The sequence below is a fragment of the Artemia sp. Qi Xiang Cuo genome, chromosome 11 (genome assembly GCF_049724085.1).
Source record: "Artemia sp. Qi Xiang Cuo chromosome 11, ASM4972408v1, whole genome shotgun sequence".
Taxonomy (NCBI): Eukaryota; Metazoa; Arthropoda; class Branchiopoda; order Anostraca; family Artemiidae; genus Artemia; species Artemia sp. Qi Xiang Cuo.
In genome coordinates, this window is record NC_142804.1 from 33,544,541 (window position 1) to 33,570,672 (window position 26,132).

At 36.2% G+C, this 26,132-nt stretch overlaps 1 protein-coding gene across 1 annotated transcript in view; it reads right to left on the reverse strand.

Moving 5' to 3' along the window:
• LOC148946905 (transforming growth factor-beta-induced protein ig-h3-like) overlaps positions 1–26,132 on the reverse strand; it is an 87,002-nt gene that overhangs the window by 45,606 nt on the left and 15,264 nt on the right. The window contains exons 2-3 of the mRNA XM_089096725.1: positions 22,286–22,422; positions 521–608 (exon numbers count right to left, since the gene is read on the reverse strand). Coding sequence (XP_088952851.1) covers positions 521–608; positions 22,286–22,422 — 225 coding nt within the window. The remainder of the gene's footprint in view (positions 1–520; positions 609–22,285; positions 22,423–26,132) is intronic.

Below are 26,132 nucleotides of genomic sequence, written 5' to 3' on the forward strand. Positions count from 1 at the left end.
TCTATGTGGATATTTTTCTTTTGTATTTCGCTGATGACGGCTGTTGAATATATAGCCGAAATATCCGCATAGATTGTACAACTGTGTTATTCACTGTCTTCACAAATTTCCTCGTTATCTTCTCTTGTTTTGTATTATGGAAAGTCAGAGTGGTCTTGGTCATTATTTACAAATATATTTCATTTACCAAAATCATGCGTAATGGAAGTAATTGGGAGAAGAGCAAAAAGAACCAATAGGAGTAGAAATGGAGGAGCTATAAAACAAAAGCGAGGACAATGGCATCATAATAAAAAGAAAGTCAGTTTTGTCGATGGTATTGTTTCAAGACAATTAAATCGACATCTTAGCGTTGTAATAATCGAAAGAAGCAAATTTTCCCACAGAAAAAACAAGACAATAACGTATGTGAAAAAATTGTTACACGCAAAAAGAAAGGAAAAAGGAGATAAGAAGCCAAAAGATCCTACTCTGCATTTTAGACATAGAACAAGAAATCAATACGAAAGAAACCACTTACCCATCCCACCAATTACGTGCTTTGGCGATGTTAAACAAATTGAAAAATGGTGAAATGACTGGTCCACCGATGTCGAAGGGGTTAAAAGCTAAAAGAAAACAATAGAAATTTAATCTTAAAACATATAAACTAGTTGAAAAATGAAATACACCACTTCCTATGGGTGGAATGAAATACAAATCCATAGAATATGAATTAAATCTTCACGGCTGGCTCTGTTCTAACTTTCAGTTAACTGAAAAATGGTCCTTGTCTCCACGCCAGGGTTTTTCACTTGGTTTAAATCCTCTGAGACTCCTTCAACAGTGTAAAAGTAGGAGAAACGCATGGATGCACAGAGGTAGAAAAAAGAATAGAGACCAGGTTGTCGGTAGCTTCTATGTATTTCAAGAGGAGGGGAGTGATATTTTGGTGGGTATATGAGGCCTTAATGCTTGGCAGGCTATATGGTAAATAAATGGGACACTTTCAGGGTATCTGTGTTGACAGGGACAGGGGGCAATTTCAGGGTATCTGTATTGACAGGGAGTGTGGGCCTCCCCCTTGCACGTCTCTGGTATAGATAATCACACACAAGCCTAATTAAGCTTTGGAGGATAACCATCGATTCTTTAGGAGTCATTAAAACACATTTTATCCCAAATTTATAATTGTTACCCGACTGATAGTTTCTTTGGTACTTGTACGATATAGCGCCGACCACTTAAGAAGTGAAGTTAGGTTAATCTTAATGAAATATACCTAAGTATGATACAGATATAATACTTTAGAAACAAATTTGGGCTATATATTTGCATATTAGGGGTGAGGGTAAAGTATAGTGGGTCTGCATGAAAATGTGATAGCTGCAATTATTCTGCATATTATGAAGTGTTCCTAATTGTTTTCTTACTTCACACTGTCCAAATACTTTACCAACAACCCCCCCCCCCTAATGTGCAAATATATAGCTAAAATTAATATATCCCATCTATTTTGTCACTTGTTTTTATCTTGTCTCATGCTAAGCTGAAAGAAACTAGCGAAAGAAACCGGTTTACAGAGCGTCAATGGATAAACAACTTGAGTGATCGGCGCTATATCACAGAAGTACCGTTTTCTTTTATCCACAAATCATTTAAATATGACCAAGGGACAGTACTAGTACTGGTACATGGACGCACTATTACTTCCATATTTTGTCGAGCATAGTCACTTGACAAAAAGTAGTAATAAAAGACGAGACATATGCCACTTTGGTCGAAAAGTAGTCACACACAACCTTCGTAAACTCAGCACAAGAAATACATTGGTGTGGTGAGTATTTTTCTTCTTCCCACTGTTACTAAAATGGATGACAAACATATTTTGGTTATGCGACGTCAGGCAGCAAAATTCTTTTTCTTGTCTCACATGAAAAGCTGGGAGTATACCATTTGTTCCTTCTTTTCATTACAACCGATAAGCAGGAGAGAGTACAAACCCCGACACATACTTTGGTGCAAGCAAGTTCACTCCCTCTTATTTTCTGTGGAAAATACTGAAGTATTTCTCCCCAGAGTATGTTCTAACGTGCTTGCAAAAATATGATGAATGAAATGGAAGTTCAGAAATGTTCTACGGAAGATTGTCTCCATGAAATCATATTTAAGTGGTCTAATTCGAGAAATTTCCGCTTGCGATAAACGCATGCCAATAAAAACCACAAAGATGCGATTTTCGACGAGCAAACTTAGTAGGTGATATTTCAGAGACCAATTTAATTCCTAGCATATTGTTCAGGTCAAAGTTCTAAACAAACAGCATACAAAACGCAACACGTCTCCTAGAAGCGACAAAATAACATTAGTTTTAAATCATATTAATTGTTAAACTGAAAGATCTACTTAACCATTCTATTTGACAATTTCATATTTAACCATTTGTACCCTGTCTCTGATCACAATTAAATAAAAAACAAATTTTTTAAACTGAAAGTAAGGAGCGACATTAAAACTTAAAACGAACAGAAATTATTCCATATACGAAAGGGGATGTCCCCTCCTCAACGCCTCGCTCTTTACGCTAAAGTTTTTTATTGTTTTAAAAAATAAAGTTGCGTGACAGAGTTAAACTTTAGCGTAAAGAGCGAGGTGTTGAGGAGGGGACAGCCCCTTTCATATACAGAATAATTTCTGTTCGTTTTAAGTTTTAATGTAGCTCCTTACTTTCAGTTAAAAAAAATTGTTTTTTTATTTAATTTCTGATCGTTTTTTAGTTAATACAGCTTTTATTTTGGCTCACCGTCATTGAACAAGTAAACAAAATCTGCATAAAAATTTTACTTTTCTTTTACTAAATGGCTGTCTCTATGGTTCTGACGTAATTTACATATTAACTTACGTAACGAACTTCTATATTCGTATATTTTTCTTCTGGCAAAAAATACAAAGTTGCAGATTTTTGCAGATATGAGCTTGAAACCTATGTAATAGGATTTCTGATACGCTGAATCTGACGGTGTGATTTTCATTAAAATTCTTTCACTTGTAGGGGATGTTTCCCTACTCTTTAAAAAATCAGGTAAATTTTCTCAGGCTCGTAGCCTTTGATGAGTAATACTAAACTTAATAAAAATTATATATTTAGAATTAGTATTATAAGCCCATTCTTTTGATACATTTATTAACATCAAAATTCCGTTTTTAAAAGTTTCGATTACTATTGAGCCGTATCGCTTGTTTTTTTTATTACGTATATGTTATTACGTACATGAGGGGGTTCTCTCCTTAGTCAATACCAAGCTCTTTACGTTAAAAGTAAAAAAAAAAATTAATTAACAAACCCCTGAATCACAAAGGCCGTTTAATTAGAATAGATAGCTCTTTTGAAAGCAATAAAAAAAAACTGTAGCGTAAAAAGCGAGGTATTGACGTGGGGGAGAACCCCCTCATATACGTAATAATTTCTGTTCGTTTTAAGTTCTAATGTTGCTTCTTACTTTCAGTTGGAAAACTTGTTTTTTTTAAAATTTAATTTCTTATCGTTTTTTAAATAATGATTGGAAATTCGGCGCCCCCTTCATATAACTGCCCCTTACCCCAACGAAACATCCTCCACGGAAAGATTCTCCCGATTAACCTCCTCCTCCGGCCCCCCCCACCAGAAAAAATTCCTGCAGGTAAATGTCTATATGCTTCCCAATAACCAATAAATAATGCTGGCAAGTCCGGCGCCCCCTTCATGGCAATTTCCCTTCCCCCATTAAAACTTCCTTCATGGACAGATCCTCCAACCTCCCGCCCGACCCCCCCCGCCCCCACTACCAGATAAAAACCCTCCTGAAAACTGCTGTATACTTCCCAATAACCAATACTATATGTTAACATTGGGTAAAGTTCATAAATTTTAGCCCTCGCCCTGGGGACTTCGGGGGATTAAGTCATCCTAAAAGACATATTTATTATATTTTCGACCAAGCTGAACAAATTGGCTATCTCAAAATTTTGATCGGATGACTTTAGGAAAAAAATGAGCGTGGGAGGGGGCCTAGTTGCCCTCCATTTTTTTGTTCAATTAAAAAGGGCACTATAACTTTGAATTTCCGTTCCAATGAGCCCTCCCACGATATTCTAGGACCACTGGGTCAAAACCATCACCCCTTGGAAAAAAAAAAACAAAAAAAACAAACAAACAAACAAACAAACACGCATCTGTGATCTTTCTTCTGGCAAAAAATAGAAAATCCCACATTTTTGTATATAGGAGCTTTAAACCTATACAGTAGGGTTACCTGATACGCTGAATCTGATGGTGTGATTTTCATTAAGGTTCTATAGCTTTTATGGGGTCTTTCCCCCTCTTTTCGAAAATCAGCCAAATTTTCTCAGGCAAGTAACTTTTGATGGGTAGCACTAAACTTGATGAAAGTTATATATTTGAAATCAGCATTGAAATCTGATTCTATTGATGTATCTATTGGTATCAACAACCCGTTTTCTAAAGTTTCGGTTACCATTGAGCCGGGTCGCTCTTTACTTACAGTTCGTTACCACGAACTGTTTGAAAACGAATGAATTATTCAAGCAACTCAAAAACAAACTTCCAAATACAAGTTCTCCAAAGAAAAGTAAAGAGCGATACTAAAACCCGAAACGAGCAGAAACATACTCATAAAATTAGTCAAACAGTTCGGGGTAACCAGCTGTTGGTAATTAGTGACTGGGGCTAATAGTAGAGATCTATGTTATACTTCTACTACTTTATGTTCCTTCCCGTGCTATTCTACTACTTTATGTTCCTTCCTGTGCTATTTGGGGAGATTACGTTCCATGGCACCTTTCCAGAGCATGTACTCGTGGATACCTTTCCATGCAACACGATTAAACACGCTTTTACAATCGGAATTTTTTGATTGACATTTGCAAAAAGGGATAAGGAATTCGCAAATTGGACACTATGAACGATATTAATTAATGTTTGAGTAATAGGAGTGTGATTGATTCTAATTAGTGATTGGATAATTTTTTAACAAGAAATCTCCGAATAAAATATTTTTGGAGGGAGTTTTGCTTGCCTTTCATTGGTACCTTTCCAAGTGAACGGGGGATTCCCCTCCAGTTCCTAAATATTGCAAAAATGATAACTGTATGAGCGGGGATTCCCCACACAAGTTTGTTTCAACTCCAAGTTTTTCAACCAGACTGTTTTTTTGAGCTAACATCCCTTTTTTAGGACCCAATCAAAGACATCGGAGCTTGGAAGATGGAGAAAAAAAGGGTTAAAGTGATTAGCAGTTAAGGTAACCCTGAAGAGTATGTTAATTCATACCTTATTTATTATAAATTTGGAACAATGAAGTAACACATCAAAGAAGTAAAGCTAGGTCAAGTCATAAAATCATTTTACCATCATTAACTATTTTCATAGATTGATATTGTTCCAAATTTATAATAAATAAGGTATGAATTAACATGCTCTTCAGGGTTACCTTAACTGCTGATCACTTTAACCCTTTTTTTTTCTCCATCTTCCATGCTCAAATGTCTCTCATTGGCTCCTAAAAAACGGTTGTTAGCTAAAAAAAAACAGTCTGGTTGAAAAATTTGGAGTTGAAACAAACTTGTGTGGGGAATCCCCGCTCATACTGTTATCTTTTTTTGCAATGTTTAGGAACCGGAAGGGAATCCCCGCTCGCTTAATAAGATAAGATAATGAAAAAAAATTAGACGGGGTTACGTGCGCGTACGTAACCCCGTCTAAATTTTTTTTTTCATAATTTCCTGAATTAAATTTCTGTATTGTGTATCCAAGAGGTGAATTCAAGAAAGAGTTTGCTTTTTTTAACTTTTTTTTTAACTTTTTTTCAACTTTTTTTTACATCTCTTAGAATGTCATGAAACACACTTAAAACATAAGAAATACTTTTATATCTTCGCTCAAGGTTGAATGGAGTTATGGCTAGGAGGATGACTCCTAAAACCATCTGAATTCATTGTGGGGAGGAGCCATAAAACCCTCTCTGACCAATGAAAAATATCAAAATTCCTCTGGTCTTGATTAACTCTCCTAACTTAAACAATAAGTTATTCAGTAGTCTTTCTTTTCAAATCTGTTACAAAAGTTCATAATTGTTGAATCTCTCTGGCTAATGACAAATCTAAGAAATTCTATTTACCTCGATTTTACTCTTTAAATCAAAAAAAGAAACATTCAACAGTTGTTCTTCACCAAGCTATTAAAAAATAGTATAATTGTTGTATATCCCACCAATGAAAAATCTCAAAAATTCCTCTGGTCGCAAATAAATAAATAAAGTTGAATAATTTCGAAGTTTAAAAAAAATAGTTTGTTTTTATGAAAAAAAAAAATAAAGTTTAATAATTTCGAAGTTTAAAAAAAATAGTTTGTTTTTATGAAAAAAAATAAATAAATAAAGTTGAATAATTTCGAAGTTAAAAAAAAATAGTTTGTTTTTATGAAAAAAACAAATTAGAACCATCAGTCCTCATCATTATGAGCATCCAAAACTGGACTTAAGTTTCATATTTGAACCAGAGAATGGACCCAAGTTTCACATTTGAACGAGAGAATTGTATTTTCCCTGATTTTTTTACAGGAAACTAGAGCTTATGGTCAAAAATCCTTATTAGCTCAGATTCTACAGAAATAGCTTAATTTTCGATCTAAAAAGGGGCTTAAGTTTCACATTTGAACCAGGGAAATATATTTTCCATAATTTTCTTACAAAAAACTAGAGTTTACGGTCAAAAACCCTTATTAGCTTAGAATTTACGGAAATAGTTTTATTTTTCGATCCATAAATGGACGTAGGTTTCACATTTGAAACAGAGAATGGACCTAAGTTTAACATTTGAACGAGAGAATTGTATTTTCCATAATTTTCTTACAGGAAACTAGAGTTTATGGTCAAAAACCCTTATTAGCTCAGATTCTACAGAAATAGTTTATTTATCGATCCAAAAAGGGACTTAAGTTTCACATTTGAACCAGAGAATTGTATTTTCCATAATTTTCTTACAAAAAACTAGAGTTTACGGTCAAAAACCCTTATTAGCTTAGATTTTACGGAAATAGTTTTATGTTTCGATCCATAAATGGACTTAAGTTTCACATTTGAACCAGAGAATGGACCTAAGTTTCACATTTGAACGAGAGAATTGTATTTTTCATATTGTTCTAACAGGAAACTAGATTTTATGGTCAAAAACTCTTATTAGCTCAGATTCTAGAGAAATAGTTTGTTTTTCGATCCAAAAAAGGACTTAAGTTTCAGATTTGAACCAGAGAATTGTATTTTCCATAATTTTCTTACAAAAAACTAGAGTTTAAGGTCAAAAACCCTTATTAGCTCAGATTTTAAAGAAATTTTATTTTAAGTTTCACATTTGAATCAGAGAATTGTATTATCCATAATTTTCTTACAAAAAACTAGAGTTTACGGTCAAAAACCCTTATTAACTCAGATTCTACGGAAATAGTTTTATTTTTCGATCCTAAAAAGGACTTAAGTTGCACATTTGAACCAGAGAATTGTATTTTCCATAATTTTCTTACAAGGGAGGGTTGATGTCTCTGCTGGTTAGGGTCATTGGTGCTTATGATCCTTGATGGTTCATACTCACATACACCTTACTACTTGATTTGCAAGGATTTTTATGGTTTGTTCTGAATTTCTTTATTAAAATTATTTTCTTGTCATCTACATCTCTCTTAGTATCAACTTTTTAGTATACTATAACGTTGGACCCTATTTTAAACTGACAACACTGTTCAAACGCCACTTGTGTATTATACAGAACACATCAAAGAAGTAAAGCTAGGTCAAGTCATAAAACCATTTTATCATCGTTAACCATTTTCATAGATTGATATTGTTCCAAATTTATAATAAATAAGGTATGAATTAACATACTCTTCAGGGTTACCTTAACTGCTGATCACTTTAACCCTTTTTTTTCTCCATCTTTCAAGTTCCGATGTCTCTGATTGGCTCCTAAAAAACGGATGTTAGCTAAAAAAAACAGTCTGGTTGAAAAACTTGGAGTTGAAACAAACTTGTGTGGGGAATCCCCGCTCATACTGTTATCATTTTTGCAATGTTTAGGAACCGGAGGGGAATCCCCGCTCGCTTGGAAAGGTACCAATGAAAGGCAAGCAAAACTCCCTCCAAAAATATTTTATCCAGAGATTTCTTGTTAAAAAATTATCCAATCACTAATTAGAATCAATCACACTCCTATTATTCAAACATTAATTAATATCGTTCATAGTGTCCAATTTGCGAATTCCTTATCCCTTTTTGCAAATGTCAATCAAACAATTCCGATTGTAAAAGCGTGTTTAATCACGTTGCATGGAAAGGTATCCACGAGCACATGCTCTGGAAAGGTGCCATGGAACGTAATCTCCCCAAATAGCACAGGAAGGAACATAAAGTAGTAGAATAGCACGGGAAGGAACATAAAGTAGTAGAAGTATAAACATAGATCTCTACTGCTAATAGTATTACCAAAACCCTAAAAGAAGGAATTTCTATAAACAATTAATGCCTAAAAAAATTCATTTCCTATTTATAAACAATTATCAATGCGTTAAACATATGTAAACAATGTATTTAAAAATCAGAGAACCCTATTAGAGAGGTCCCGACGGCTTCAGCCGCGTAGAAGATCAAGTCACGCAAAATTTCCATCCATATAAAAATTAATACAACTCTCAGTGCACCCGAACTTCTGCAGAACAAATATTATTAAAAACTTATTCAACAAAACTACTCTTCATCGAAAATTTGGTTTTGACTTAATATTAAAATTTTGTCAAAAAATTTAACTATAATTCAATGGTTTAATTCTTAAGCAGAAAAACTGACAAAAACGGACGAGATCAATCGATTTACAATTATTGACATAAACAATTTAACATAAAAAAATTTAGAGGTTTATAGGCCACCATACCTACAGGCCTCCTACGCACTTTTCCCCTCTAAAAAGTTGAAAAAGTGACTTATGGCAGGAAAAAACTGACCAAATAGTGACCAAAATAATATCAGTTTACAGGGTAAGAAGTACATCTTCTCGAATTCTCCAAGACGTTATTCCTCATTCCCAAATCTATATTTTTCATTATGCTTCTCTTTATGGTTTATTTCTATTTACTTCGCATATAAAGGTACAATGAATCACAGTAAAAAAGGAAACTTTGATAGGCATGACATAAAGAAAACACATTCAGATACATGCATCAAACTAAACGGCATCACCGAGCATGAGATTAGTTCTCCTTAGACTTCTTTTTCAACAGGGATGTGATGAGAGGTTGCTTTCGTTTTTGAATGTTATCAATCTTTTTTTTTCTGGAGCTGAAACGTATTTGATATGACAGTTCAGTTCATCTCTGACTGCCCGAGACCTTGTCGGGATATTCTGGATGACACTGATTTCTTCCGGATTATTACGGTGAATCCCTATTTTTAGTCCATCCACACCCTCTTTTAACAAACTGTCGGCAACCTTTGGTTTTGACGCACATTTTTCTCGTTGTGTTTGTAGGTCTATACGCAGATTCGAAAGTTTTTCCTTTCTTTTTTTGCTCTTCTAGCAGTTTAGCTTCTTCTTGGTCAGCTTCTTGCTTCTTTCTCATAGCTTCCTATTGAGCTTTTTCGCTTCACGCTGAGCTTCAAGATGGTTCAGATAACTGGCTCGAGCACCACATGCAAGTTTTATGAGGTCATGTGTGATGGAACGTTCTCGAGCTTGTCTCCAAACATTTTCAACCCGCAAACAACTGTCAGCTTTACATTCAACATTCTTTCTCCCATTGCTGCTCTCAGTTCGGACATAACCTTTCCTGATAGTGAGAAACCCCTCTCAGCATTTGCACTTCAATGGGATAAATAGAGTGCTGCTTTGACAACGCCTGTAAGATTTGGGGACTTTCGTTACCCAAACAAATCTTCACGACACAGCAAAATCACCCAATATTCGTCAACTCCCGTCGTAGCTGCCAGGTTTGGATCCTTCTCAAGCTGCATGAGCTTCCATTCGTCACCCAAAACATATAATCTTGAGACACCAACTTGCAGTTTCGTAGCTATAAAACCGATATCTTTCAAACTTCTCGCTGTTTTTTTTCTCTGTGTGATGAAAGTATATGAAGCTCATCAGAAGTCTGGTAAAGTCGCTGTTGGAGAAGATGTATTTTAGCAAATAGGAATCTGAAATTCTGAAGTATTCACGGACCCTTTCAAGAAAGATTGCTTATGACGTTCTTCAATATCTTTCAGGTAATCATAAGACAAAACATGTCCCCTAGGCTCTTCATATTTGCCGAATCACCACGTAGTTTAACATCTAGCCTCTTAGCCATTGCTTCAGCACCCTTTGCGTTCAAGATACGTCCAGACAGCACTATTATGAGCTCCCTTAGCTCCGCAAACAAGAAATGGATCAGTAATTCATCACGCTGAGATTTTTCAGTGAACACTGCGAAGCAGTCAGCACTGTCCACAAAAAACTGCAACTCTGCCTCCTTAGTTGGACTCTTAAGCAGCTTTGCAATCAACAGATACGAGTTCGAATTCACAAGTCTTTCGTTTTTCTTAGGGATAAACTTCAATAAGTATTCAATCAAGGGTTCCCATTCCAAAATAACCCTTTGTGAAAGTGGGCGAAGTGTAAGTTATCTGGTGGGCACGTGCTTTATAAACCCTACAGTTGTTACATTCATTTCTTACTGTATCGTCCGAACGTCCTCTAATCTAGCCACCCAGACCCGAAAGAAACAGTACAGTGTGTTCGTCAACTGTGAAACATTGTCTGCAATAGCTTTAGTCCTTTCCGGGAAGCATTATGGACAACATCTAATATCTAATAATCCTTTGCTTTGATCTCCATTTATTTGAACTTTTTCACTAGTTATTAAGCGCCAAACATTTTTATTGATGAAAGGCCCATCACTCCCTATCATAAGAAGGTTTTTGAGGCTTAAATTGGCTTCATCAATTGCCATAACAAGCTGACGTTTAAATCCTCTGGTTTTGCATAACCAAAATAGGTAGCTAAGTCACTAGACAACCCTCTTCACTTTCTCAGACCGGAATCTGACTCGAACCTGAAGCTCTGTCTTACCAGCTTCGTTTGTCGTCTTATCTAACTCAATAACGTCGTAGGCACCATTTAGACCTTCCTCCTGAAGTGAGGTTGACAAAGCATCGGTTATGATGTATGCAAGCTATCAGCTCAAAGAGAAAAGTCCTTGGACATCCCATTCCCAAACATAGCTTTGAAGTTAGTTGCGATACCATCACAAGATACAGCAGGAAGATTCGACGAGACCGTTTCCAGCGCCCGGATTAGTTCAGCCTTCAAAGTGTTGTCCTTCAAACAAACGAAGAGTAAGTGAGAGTTAGAAGACCAAGAATCACCACTAGCGTTAGTGCTAGTGTTAGTGACCTTCTGTTCTAGCGTGATACTCCAGAGCTTGTATGCCTTTTAAGCCACTCAATGTACAGATACACAAGCAGCTGGAAAATGCAGCAGCATCACCTAGCACTTCAGTACACCAATCCTAATAGGGTTAACCAGTGGGATCGTCTTTTGACAGCCATTCCTCCAAAAATTTGCATTTTCCCATTCTGCAGGTCTCACTGAAGTATGAAACAAGAAAAGGAAAAGAAAGTATAAGCTCAATTTCATATACAAATCAAAAACAAAAACTATCTTTACTTTATAACACGTTTGATCCAGAAAAAAACTTATTTCCATGAAAATTCTTTACATGCATCAAGGTTACAGATATAAATATTCTTCAGAAAATTTTACAATTGATGAGGGATCAGACGTTCCACCACCTCGAAACTGGTGAATAAGGAACAGGACAGGTTATACAAGAAAAACTACTAAGGGGAAGGCAAATGGGATCAACCTTAGAATTACTTCAAGTATACTACGCAAACTGATTTCTATCTGCCTCCATCTGAAAGGACATCAGCTAATAGCCTAATCCCAGACTCCAGTGGCAAGGGTCATCCATCTAGACCCCGGGGCCGCGCCGGCGGATCGACTTAACTCCGCCAACGAGAGGCCCGGTCGACCGCCACCGAAGTGTCGCTACGCCGTCGGCACGCCACAGGTGCGCCGCCGCCGGCAGAGGCGGCGGCGTTCGGCTGACTTCAAATTTATTTTGCGGCAATTCTTTATTGCGTCAACTGCAAAGTCGGTGCCTTTCCTTCTCATGTGGTTTAGTATTTCGATTTTCCTGATTAGAAATCAAGCAGGGCTTGCACTATCCCCGAATTTTTGGGTATTTGCCAGTAAATCTATGCGTCACCCCAAAAATAAATTCGATTCCCCGAATCCCCGAAAATCACGCAATCACGGTGCCATCCCTAGCGATTTATCACCAGTGACTTTCCCCCCCAAATATTATTTTGCATACCATAATTCTTCACTATTCTCTTGTTCGTCAATTTTGTTACTTTGCATAAAAACCAGACAGATGCAATATGCAATTGCAAATATTGCACTATACACAGTTCTTCATAAGTTGACAAAAAAGTATCGTCTTTATGAAATGAGTTTAAATCATTTCGAATACAGTTTCCCAATTGCTATTTCTTACATCGTTCGTAGTCAAGAATTTTATTTTCAAGTTGAATAGAATTATAGAACGTATTCACTACTATACAACTCCAGCCTTCAGTTGTATTTTGATTTTTGAAACTGATAGCTGACAGATTGTTTCTACAGATGAATTGTAAGTTTGCAGAATTTTCTTTTCTTTTTCTGTTTTTAGATAAGCTTTTCTTCATGTTTATTACTCAATTGTTGAACGCCTGATAGATTATAGAAAATTCAATCTTCTATCTTAAATATTTTTACCCTCCCCTCGAAAAAAAACTCTTCTATTGAGACACAATTTAGCTATAGACTAAGCTATATACAAGGTTGGGGAATTAAAGATTGCAACGGAAGTTACCCCAAAAATATAATTCATAAAATTGTAAATTATTGCCTATAGGGGTGGGGGGAATAGGGGGCTATCATTTTTTAAATGATAATACCTCATTTTTTTTATTGAAAGCAGGGATGGCAAAAAGATAATTATTTTTTTCATTTAAAGTGGAGACGGAAGAAAATGATATCAAATTACCTGGGAAACCAATGAAATATTTTGAGGACCCAGGGCCCCCATTAGGACTTGTTCATTGTCTTGGGTATTTTGCGATTTCTCATGGGCTACTGGCCTAATTTGGCTTTTATGTGTGCTCCCTTTTAGTTAGATTCTTTGGATCTTATTGAATGCCACGGCGAATCTATGACTCAGTTTTCCAATAATTTGAGGTACATCTGAATAATTTCGATATTTTTGTTGTTGTCTTTGTACCCCTTTACTCATACCCTCAATTTTTTTTTTCAAGAAACACTAAGCTGTTTAACGTTATTTTGCGTGTTTGAACCATTTAGTGTCCTAGTTAATTATTAAGTAAATTTTTTAAGTTATTAAGTTAAAAATATTAAGTTAGTTATTTTTTAATGTAAAGCTGAGACGGTATCTTATCAAGGCGGTATCCACAGGGGGGGGGGGGTAGGGAGGTATTACATTTAAATGATAATATCTCGAATTTTTTTTATTGAAAGCATGGATGCCAAGAATTTAATTTTTTTTAATTTAAAGCAGAGACGGTATCCTATCATGGTGGTATCAGGAGAGGGGGAGGGGTAGGGAGCTATCATATTTAAATGATAATACCTAGAATTTATTTTTTTGAAAGCAGGGATGCCAATAAGTTAATTATTTTTTTCTTATTTAAAGCAGAGACGATATCCTATCAAGATGGTATCCAGAGGGGGGCATAGGGAGTTATTATATTTAAGTGATAGTACCTTGTTTTTTTTTATTGAAAGAAGGGATGCGAAAAAGTTGAAAAGTTGACAAAAATTAATAAGATTTTCGTGAGTTATACTTGATACAGCCCTTGTATAGTTTTATCGTCCAAAGAGAATGGGACGCATGCGTCCAACCCGTTTTTTCTTATTGATGTATAGAGTTTACTTTGAAAACATTCATTCATAAGTACCACGCAGATTAACACTAAAACGAATTGGTGTGACAAAAGCGATATCAACATCCCCACCTAACGTTGCGCTCGAGTGACAATGGCTTCTTTAGCCCAGTGCCCAAGTTACATTAAAAGGCCAGGTCATAATAAAAACTTACAATTTGGGAGGTTTAAGGAGCAGTCTTTGGCAGTCTTGTGACATCAGGTTAATAGATGTTGCAACATTCTTCCGTATCTACAGTGGTTTAAAAATTTCGATCGCCCCAAAAAATGATGACCAAAAATATGCACAAACATAACAAATATAACATTTGGAATATTATAACACTTTTTTCAAAGCTTTGAAGAAAAGCAAAAAAGGCTAAATACCCCTAACTACACTAGAAAGCTATTTTAAAAAGAAACTCTCTGGAGATTTCCATGGATATGACCATAGCAGAAGCTTTGAGCCTGGGTGGGGATCAAATAGGAGTCTTTGAGTATTTTGACCACAGGTGACTTATTGTTGCGACTTTCTTAAATTTGGTAATTTTTGTGAGCATTTGAAAATCAAAGCTTAAACTCAATAACTGATTCTAAGTCTCCTAACATTTTGCTTTGATTAAAAGTGAAAAACTAGGAAAAAAATCTCAACATCTTCCTGGAGCTACTTCAGTCTGCATATTATTTCATTTAATTACATTTAAAACGGATGAGCTTTTCATTTTTTACCTAAGGAAATAGCTGGCACTTTTCTTCATATCGAATAAACCCTTAAGTGTTTTTTGTTTCATTGTAATTGAAGTGTTCTCATGTGAAGGGTTCATCATGTATTTTTCAATTTGATAAATTTACTCCTTTTAGATGCAGTTTATAATTTAGCTGATATTAGGTATTTATGAGCTTATAATTTGGAATGGATCCCCAAAAGAAAAAATGAATAATATCCAAAAGAGCAGCCGAAAACAATAAAAAAAGGAGCAGTTCAGCCTTAGCCTACATGACATATATTCTACAAAGAAGCCAAAAAAACTTTAAAATTTATTTCTTTTTTTAAATTATTATTAAAAACCAGTTTTTAATACAAGGAAGGCTTTTTAGGAATCCAAAAGAGCAAAAAAAAAAAAAAAAAAAACAATCAGTATCAATGTCGCCCATTTCAACTGTTTTAAAGGTGACAAAAGAGATATAGACAAAGGGCATTATGAAAAAATTAAGCTTGTAAGTTCAAACTTATATTCAAAGTATTTACCCAGATAACTGACGAATTTTGTGATACGGTATTTGAAGTTTTGTACGCAGTAATGCTGGATGAAAAAACAATACTAATTTTGATAATTATTTATATTAAGAATACATAGCTAATAGATACTTCAACTATTATGCAAGGGCTCTGAAACGCCACAGCCATTTCGTTTGTATCAGATTTCTCTAGATGAATAACGATGAAGACCAGTTTCCAGCCAGCGACTTGTGAAATTTTGAACTCATGAATAGGCTCGAATCTGTTGTATATTCAAGCTGTGATTTTAGAAAGACTGATGAAAACATTAATGTTTGCGGTCAACATTGATCGCGCCGCCGACATCTTACCGGCGGCGCGGCGGCGGCGTGCTGTTTTAGGCCCCACCGCCCCCGGTCTTCCCTCATCGGGAGGCGCCAGGGTCTACATCCATCCCTTTCACTGCTCTCACTTTCATGCAACAGCTTTACAACGTATTCTGTTGTTGATTTTATACCAAGCAGAGACGATGACCAGTACTGTAGCCTTACCATTTTGGTTGAAAATCAAATATTGGAACTTACCTTGTCAGATGCCGATGTTACGTCTGTCAGCAAAAAAAAAGCACGTGAGTTGAAACCGGCTATATATTTGGGGACACCCTCTAAAAGTGAAAGTCGTGCAGCGTGAAAAAAAAAACATCTCAAATCATTCCACTTTAAACGGGTTTTGCATAGGCCTGGAAGCACAAATTCTTGGAAAAAACAGCCTTTTTCATAAAAAGTGACTTTAGTGACCATTTCTCAAAAATAGTGACAAATAGTGACCGACTTAAAAAATAATGACTTTTAGTTGAAATAGTGACCACGTAGGAGCCCTGTACCATGGATAACCCAGGCATGGTAAAAAAAAAAGATTTTTTAACTGAAAATAAGGAACAATTAAACTTAAAACGAACAGAAATTATTCCGCATATAAGGGGGGGCTGCCCTCCTCAACCCCTCGCTCTTTACGCTAAAATTTCACTTTTGTCCAAATTTCTTAAGAGCGACTACTGAAACAAAAAGAGAGACACCACGTTTTCTAATCATAAAGATTAAACAAAATTTGCACGATTCCAGTTCAAACAAGATGCAACATTGCCCAAATTTCTAATGCCGACTGACTGAGTATGCATAATGAACTCGGCTCGTGTTCACACTATATCAGAGCTGAAACCGTTTCCGTACTACGTTAAAGAAATTCTACAGTTTGGTCTTACATTATTTTTGCGCAAGGTCACGAGCCAGTTTTTACTCTAAGCGTGGACTGGAGTCACGCTTGGGGCGTGGACTCCAACAAGCTCAGTATTTCATACCACGTTATCCAAATTCCATAGCTTAGAATTAGCTCGACATTACACCAAGTAAGGACTTGGTTCAATTTTTCACCAGATTAGTTTACGGCAAGAGCATACCTCGTTTTAGCACTGAGATTGAGAATCTTGGCTTGATTTTGGTTTAAATAAGGGTACGGCATATCTACCATTCTGTTGGTGCTTGAGGGAGGGTCAAGGACCCTCCCTCAAGGATTTTTACTTTGTTAGTTTCTGGTCTGTCCACAATCAACATACGAAAAAACCCTTCCACCTATTCTGCTACTTTCTTAGACTTTCCCTTACAGAGCCATACTCTGCATCCACTGCTGAACACAAGCAGGTACGTGTCAAAAAGTTCAAGTCATTGAATTTTGTACGTAAGTGCGTCAATGTGTTTTGTACGGTAACAATTACTTTTCATTTGGAGTTACAAAAGTTTTTCATAGTCTTAATTGCTAAAAAAAAGGCGAATATTCTCGTCTTTAATAGGCTCCCTTTTCTCTCTGTTTTTCAATTAAATAAGACCATTTTTATACACTAAAAGATCCAGGCTCCTCTCCATACGAAAATCCTCTCGCCCAGACTTACTTCTAAAAATGTTGACATTTTTTTTTTTTTACAACTGAATATCAGCAAAAAATACCAAAAATTTCAACAACCTGTTCTCCCGGATATTAATGTTGATACGGTTTTAGTTCTGGACAAGGGGGCGCCCATTTTCCGCACCACTTACACCAGGTGGCGCATGCCAAGCGTGGCGCAAAAAGTGTCAAACGGGGTGGAAATCTAGCCAATCACGGTGGAAACTGTGCCCAGCATGGCGGAAGCTGTGTCAAGCGTGGCGGAAAAGTCCCGGTCTATAGTGAGCTATCCCCTGTAAAGATTATCACTGCAGCAAGCTTAGCTACTATCTTTATTTCCGTAATTAAATAAAGAAAATAAGTTTTTTCAACTGAAAGAAAGTAACAGAACAACCTAAAACCAACAGAAAATTTTCCATATACGAGGGGGCCGCTCTTGTCCTTAAACCTCGCTCTTTGCTCTAAATTCTTAAAGTTCCTTAAAAATGCTTCTCCTTCAAACTCGACTGCCCTTGTTTTTGAGCAGTATTTCTTCAAGAGTTTTGAAAAAAAGTCAAACTTTAGCATAAAGAGCGAGGGTTGAGGAAGGGGTAGCCCCCCCCCCATATACAGAATAATCTCTGTTGGTTTTGATTAATTAAAAAAACTTTTTCCACAAAATAAGTTTTTCAAAGGAAAGTAAAGTAACTCTATTAAACAAAAAATGAGCAAAAATAAAATCTACCAAGCGTGAAACTACCACAAATCAGCATCGATAAATAAATGCAACCCAAAACGAACAGAAAATACAATAAATAACCGAGTCAAACTCAAAACGAGCAGAATTCAACATAAATTGGGCTCAAAACCCCTATGCCTTCCCAAGGCCAGAACAAAATTTGCAATTTTGTTCTATATTTGCAATATTGAAAAAATACAAATTAATGTGCATTGTCAGTTTAATATACATATACTGATATTTACTAATCAAAATGTTAAAATTATTTGATTTATTAAAGTTATAAAAGTAAAAACATTTATATTTTTTTTTCAGTAAAGTAAAAATTTTGTTCTGGCCTTGGGAAGGCATAGGGGTTTTGCGCCCAACTTATGTTAATTTCTGCTCGTTTTGAGTTTGACTAGGTTATCGATTTTAATTTCTGTTCGTTTTGGGTTTTATTTATTTATCGATGCTGATTTGTGGTAGTTTCAAGCTTGGTAGATTATTTGATTTTTGCTCATTTTTTGTTTAATGGAGTTCTTTACTTTTCTTTGAAAAACTTATTTTGTGGCATTTTTTTTTTAATTAATTTCTGTTCGTTTTATATTCACATAGTCTTTTCAGGGAAAAAGAAAATAACACTTTAAATCTTTTCGTTTTTTAAGACTTTATAGTTTAGCCTGCTATTTGTATGCTGGAGAACACCATTTTAAAAATCTGGACACAAATAGTACTGTTTAACTTAGTTTCATACCTCCTCTAGTTGACCTGAAATGGAAAACTTGATACCATTCGCAAAAAAAATCTGTTTACTTTCTTTGATAGCTTTGATACACTTACACTATTTTGATTTGGTTAAATTTTAAGAGCAGAAGTAGTATCAAAAGTTTGGACATAATACCCTCAGTCGTTCTTGAGATACTGCTGAGATGCCTTATTGGGAATTAGCATTATCACAGTGCATTTTGATTTAATCTTAAGCCAACATTTATTTTTTAAACTTAATGGGCATATGAGAGGGTGGGAGTGAGAGGGGGACTAGCAACCCTTCAATTACATTCGACTGTCAAAAAGAGCATTAGCCCTTTCTATTTTCAATCGAATGAGCCGCTTTCGAAGTTCCCACGACAACTCCTTCGATACTAAGTGCCCTGGTCTAAGCAACAACAACAACAAAAAATATTACTAATCACTTTCGACTATTAAAAAGGGCACTACCCCTTTGAATTTCAAATCGAACGAGCCTGTTTTGAAATTTCTATGACAACGCATTCTATAAAAACCTTATATGTCCCCAGGGCATAACTTAAAATCCTTGCCCTGAGGGTTGGGGGGGAGTGTCCTCCTCAAAAACACATTTTCTATCTAGAAATCAACTACGCTGAACAAAATGGCTATCTCAAAATTTTGATTGGATGTGTTTGGGGGAATGATGGGCGTGGGGGGGGGGGGGGCTATTTGCCATCAAAACGCATTAGAAAAAAAAAAACAGTCCAAGACCTCATAATTTACAAATAAAATAGTCTTTATTGAAGTTTCTACGACAACGCCTTCTATAAAAGTCTTATATGCCCCCAGGGCATAACTTAAACCCTTTTCCTGAGGGTATCTGGTAATCGATTACGTTGAACAAAATGGCTATCTCACAATTTTGATTGCATGTGCTTGGGGGAAAGATGGGCGTGGGGGGGGGGGGATAGTTGCCCTCCAATCCCTTTTGACTATTAAAAATGACAATAGCCCTTTGAATTTCAAATCGAATAAGCCCGTTTTGATGTTTCTACGACAATACCTTCAATAAAAACCTGATTCGCCTACTGGGTATAGCATAAAACCCTTGTCTTATAGGTGGCTTAGGAGTGTTCATCCCACAAACACAGTTTTCATCTGTTATTTAACTAGCAAACTTCGTGAGCTGATACTACCTCAAAATTTAGATGTGATATGTTTGGAAAAATGATGGGCCGTGGGGGGGGGGGGGCTAGGTGCCCTCCAATCACTTTCGACTATTACAAAGGGTAGAAACCCATTGAATTCCCAGTCGAATGAGCCTTTTTTGAAATTTCTTCTACAACACCTTCTTTAAAAACCTTATGTGCCACCATGGCGTAACTTAAAACCGTTTACCTGGGGGTTGTAGGGGAAGTGCCTCCTAGAAAACACAATTTCTTTCTGGAAATAACTTACTATGAAAAAAATAGCTGTCTCAAAATTTCGATTGGATATGTTTGGGGGAATCATTGGCGTGAGGGGGGGGGGGGGCTAGTTGCCCTCCAATCACTTTTGACGATTAAAAAGGGCACCCAGAACTCGCGATTGCCAATCGAATGGACCCCTTTTGAAGTCTCTACGACGACCCCTTCTATATGAAATGCCCTGCTTTAAAGAAAAAAAATAATAAACTGTACACTGTGTCAACAGTGATCTTATATGCAGTCAGGACATAACTTAAAACCCTTGCCCCGAGGGCTGTGGGGGAGTGTCCTCTTCAAAAAGATATTTTTGAGGAGGACACTCTTTTGAAGTTTCTTTTGAAGCCTGATTTGAAGTTTCTACGACAACGTCTTCTATAAAAACCTTATATGCCCCCAGGGCATAACTTAAAACCCTTGCCCTGACGGTTGTGGGGGAGTGTCCTCCTCAAAAACACATTTTCTATCTAGAAATCAACTACGCTGAACAAAATTCAAAATTTTGATTGGATGTGTTTGGAAGAATGATGGACATGGGGGGGGCTAGTTGCCCTCCAATCACTTTTGACTATTAAAAAGGGCACTAGCCACTCCAATTTCCAACAGAATGAGCACTTTTCGAGGTTTCTACGACAACGCCTTCGATACGAAGCGCCCGGGTATGGACAAAAAAACAACAAAAAAAAAACAAAAACACGTTGTGCCCACATCGTTCTTTACTTAGGCAGCGCTAGCGCGCTGCCTATGATTTGTAATGTTGCTATTTACTTTCAGTGAAAAAAAACTTGTTCTTTTACTTGATTTCTGGCCGTTTTCCCAGCATGCTAGGAAATATCCTCCTCGACCCCCGTTTAACCCCCCCCCTTAATAAATTTCTCTCGGAAACTTTCCTCAGCACAAAAAACTATCGCCATGCAAAACCCTCCCACCAAGAAAAAAAATCCGATATTTCCCAACAGCAAATATAATATGTGAACAACAGACAAATTGCGTAACTTGCAGGCCATTCCTGGGATTATTGGGGGGGGGGGTCATGTCATCCCCAAAGCCACATTTCTTAGCCCTTTCAACTATGCTGAATCAAATGGCAATCTCAAAATTTTGATTGGATGTCTATAGGGAAAAGGACGTTGGAGGGGGACTAGTTGCACACCAATATTTTTGGTAATTTAAAAAGGGCACTAGAACTTTTGATTTCCATTCGAATAAGCCCTCTCGTGACCATCTATAACCATTCTATCGATACGATCACCCCTGGGAAAAAAAGAAACAAATGAACAACGCATCCATGAACTTTCTTCTGGCAAAAAATACAAAATTCCACATTTTTATAGATTGAAGTTTGAAACCTCTTTAGTATGATTCCCTGATATGCTGATTCGGATTGTTTGACTTTTTGAGGTGTTTCCCTCTTTTTCGAAAATCAGGCAAACTTTCTCAGGATCATAGCCTTAGATGGGTCAACTTAATAGGTAAACTACCAGCACCATTTACCTCTGATTTCTTGCTGTAACTTAACGAATTTTATATACTTGGAATCAGCATAACAGCGAGTTCTTGTGATGTATTTATTGTTATCAAAATTCTATTTTTAGAGTTTCAGTTACTATTGGGCCGAGTCGCTCCCTACTTAGAGTTCTTTCCCACGAACTGTTTAACAAAGCTACGAAAAGAGACGTTTCCTATTAAAGTAAGGATTCATTTATGGGGTCATTGGAAACTAGCTAAATTACAAAATTCGTTAATCAATTACATTTTCACAAAGAAAACAAAACCATTTCAATAAAAACAAAATTGTTTACTCGTCTTTTGGAAATTGACAATGATGAAGAAACACAAGAAAAATTTGTGTTTCATCCACTACATAATGAAAAGAGTAGTTTTAATTGTTTAAACTGAATTTCGTTATAAAAAGCCATAATAGCCTTTGACCTTTTATTAACAAGCCTCCAACCAATAGCTACTAAAATAATCCCTTCGTAGGAGGTTTTCCATACCTCGGAAGTTTTGAGCGTAACTACAATAGTAAGCAATGTTTACTGAAGTTACAATATACTATTGTCCTATAACGGGTAAAATTGGGTTTACTCTTTGCGCTCCCACTAAAAGCTTGAATTCACGGCTTGTCTTCTCTTCGGAAATTGCGGGTTGAGAAACACTGCTTAGAAATAAATTGTCCAACAAAATGTTTTACCTGGTGAAGACGGTCGATCTCTCATTGGAGTTTCCAAAGGTCTGGAGCTAAGTGGTACTGCTCTCACGGAGCCATCTTCATTGGCTCCGAACATTGAGTCCACGGCAGAGGAAATTTGGTCACCCAGTCTGTCTAAGCTGCAAACGAAATTGCAAGATTAAAACAAAAAGCAAGACCAAAGTTACTGAATAGGAACGAAAAGAAAGCATGAAACAATTACCCAGGTTCACCACAGCTATAGTTCTAAACAAAATTTGCTGTTTGCGTTTTGCACACCACTAAAATTTGGCTACAACACTTCCACTCATCAGAGTGGAAGTTTCAGAAATTAATTTGATTCATTAGAAGTTATCATATTTTTGAATACAAGTCAGAGCTCTGCCTTTTCTATATAGAGTAAATATGCAGACCTAATAACAAAAGACTGCTCGTATGGTTAACTGAGAAGAACTAAACCTATAGATTGACTATATCTTTAACAGTATTCAACAGCACTAGTACCATAATCAGTATGGTGATGCTTGGTCGAATAAAACAAATTTCAATTTAAAGGAGCTAAATAATTCCTTAAACCAACCTACCTATGTAGTTTGTGAAAATGAAACTAAAAAATACGTGACAACGGAATACTGTAGAAATAAGTTGCAACATGGCAACTTTTAATCAGGACGATTTATAAAATAATAATAACGCACGAATAATTTAATTTCCCACTCGTTAATATTTATCAACAGAGCTGTTTGCCAAAATTGCAGAATACTCCTCCAATGACAAGTTTATACGCAAACACAGGTCGAAATAATATGCCAGGCAGGCTAAATAAATCAAAAATTCACATATCTAATATAAGCAAAATTGTTCCAATATGAAGTTCTAACACAATGAAACAGTTTGTTAAACTCAATAAAATCGTACCATGCATAACCCAGGCTAGAAGAATTACAGCAAATTAAAGTAAGAACTGACTAAAAGCCTTTAAATAAAACTAAAAGCTGAAAGTTTAAATAAAACTAAACCTGAACATTTTACAGAAAATAAAATGAAAAATATTAATATAAAATTTGAAGTGGGTGGGTGAGACCTAACATTTTATCTCTGCCTGGAGGATTCATAAGTGCAAAATTTGACAATTTCTGGGACAATAAACTTATTTTCCGTTGAGAACACCAAATTTACAGAATATGGACATTTTTACCCTCAAAGTTATTATACTAAGCAAATAAAATATCCTGGAATTAATCTCCGACCAAAACTAGGGCACAGATAGGTGTTTTCAAAATCTTACATTCACCCTTTCTCTGGTTTGAAGACTGTAATGATAGGTCACTCAATGACAAGAATTCACAGCTTGGAAATATGTTGTTTCAAGCGTGTTTTAAGAGTTTGCTTCTGTTGTACTGTAGACCTTTGGGAAGGTGGTTCCCAGGATTTTTGAGCCAGATTCTAAGCCAAATTTAAAAGCTCGTTTCAAGGTAGGGCCTATTGTCAAGTACTATGTCCTTGAGGAAACTCAGACCTTGGGGAGCTCTGATTCTAGAAAAATAAACCTAACAAAATAGATAGAAACATTTTGTTTAAAAATCCCTATCTTTATTGGTGGATTAAATCATAGGCAGCGCAATAGAAGCTTTGTCGTAGAAACTTCCAAAGGGTTCATTCGATGGAAAATTCAAAGGGTTAGTGCCCTTTTTAATAGTTGAAAGTGATTGAAGAGCAACTAACCCCCCTCTGACGACCACCTTTTCTCCAAACACATCCAATGAAAATTTTTAAATAGCCATTTTGTTCAAAGTAGTTGAAAGGTCCGGAAATTATATCATTGAGGATGACACTCCCCCACCCCTCAAGGTAAGGGTTGTAAGTTATGCCCTGGGGGCATATAATGTTTTTATTGAAAGCTTTGTCGTAGAAACTTGAAAAAAGGCTCATTCGATTGGAAAATCAATGGGCTAGTGCCCTTTCTAATAGTTAAAAGTGATTGGAGGGTAAATAACCCCCCTCTCACGTCCACCTTTTTCCCAAACACATCCAATCAAAATTTTTAGATAGCCATTTTGTTCAACGTAGTTAAAAGTTTTAGAAATTAGGTCTTTGAGGATGATAACCCCCTCAGAGGCAAGGGCGGTAAGTTATTCCCTGGGGGCATATAAGGTTTTTTTTTTATAGATAATGATGTTGTAGAAACTTCAAAAATGTCTCATTCGACTGGATATTATATGTGTTTTTGTCTTTTTTAATAGCTAAAAGTGATTTTAGAATAACTAACACCCCTCTCATACCCACCATTTCCCCACACCCATCCAATCAAAATTTTGAGATAGCCATTTTGTTCGACGTTGTTAAAAAGTCCGGAAATTATTTTTTTGAGGATTCCTTCAAAAGGAATCATTCGATTGAGAATTCAAATAGTTAGTGGTCTTTTTAGTAGACAAAAGTGATTGGAAGGCAAGTAAACCGCCTCCCACAGCAATCCTTTCTCCACATATGTTCATTCAAAATTTTTGGATTTTTCTGTGGTTCAACGTAGTAGAAAGGTTCGGGAATTATCTATTTGAGAATAGCAACCCCTCACAGACCTCAAGTTAAGAATGCTAAGTTATGTCCTAGGGCATATAAGGTTTTTATAGAAAGGTTTGTCGTAGAAACTTCAAAAAGGGCTCATTCGATTGGAAACTGAAAGGGCTAGTGCCCTTTTTAATAGTCGAAAGTGATTGGAGGGCGACTAGCCCCCCTTTGACAACCACTATTTCCCAAAATACACCCAATCAACAGTTTGAGAGAACATTTCTCTTCAATTTAGTTGAAAGTTCTGCACATTAGGCCTTTAAAAATAACAACCCCCAATCCTCAGGACACGGGCTGTAAGTTATGCCCTGGGAGCACAAAACCCCTATGCCTCCCCAAGGCCAGAACATAATTTGCACCTTACCGAAAAAAATACAAATGAATGTGCATTATTAGTTTAATATAAATATACTGATATTTAGTAATCAAAATATTAATATTATTTGATTTATTAAAGTTATAAAAGTAAAAAAATTTATATTATTTCAGTAAAGTGCAAATTCTGTTCTGGCCTTGGGAAGGCATAGGGGTTTTGACCCCTACTCATGTTAATTTCTGCTCGTTTTGAGTTTGACTCGGTTATTTATTGTAATTTCTGTTTGTTTCTGGTTCATTTATTTATCGATGCTGATTTATGGTTGTTTCACAGTCGGTAAATTATTTGATTTTATTTTTGCTCATTTTTGGTTTAATGGAGTTCTTTACTTTTCTTTGAAAAACTTATTTTGTGGAAAAAGTTATTTTAATGAATCATAGTAGAAACACGATACAAAATTCGGTGAGTTGAATTATAAATAACGGAGACATCGCTCCATTGATGTGATGAGGGGACACATGACCAAAAATGGAAAATTGAGTTTTGTTTAGTCGATTGTACTTTCTTGAAGAGATTGTCATGCTGAACTTATCAGCGAAGTCCACCTGTTTAAACTCCTCTGATTACCTGTTTGGAACGGGAGAAATCCGACATTTCTTCTCATCGCCAATTTCGGGGTGTTCCCATTTGAGCGCTTTCCCATTTGAGCGCCACGGAATTTTGTTCCATTTGAGCGCCACGGAATTTTGTTCCCATTTGAGCGCCACGGAGTACCATTTGAGCGCCAAACCCGAAATTGTGATTTTGCGGTGGATGAAGCGTGGTTTGCTGCCACATTGACCTGTACAAATATTTATTGCCACGAAGACAACGAACAAAACTGAGGATTTTATTGGGTCAATGGTTGTGAAATAACTCTGTACTGAGAGTTAAGAAGCTAAACGTTTGTTAAGCTTATGAAGAATA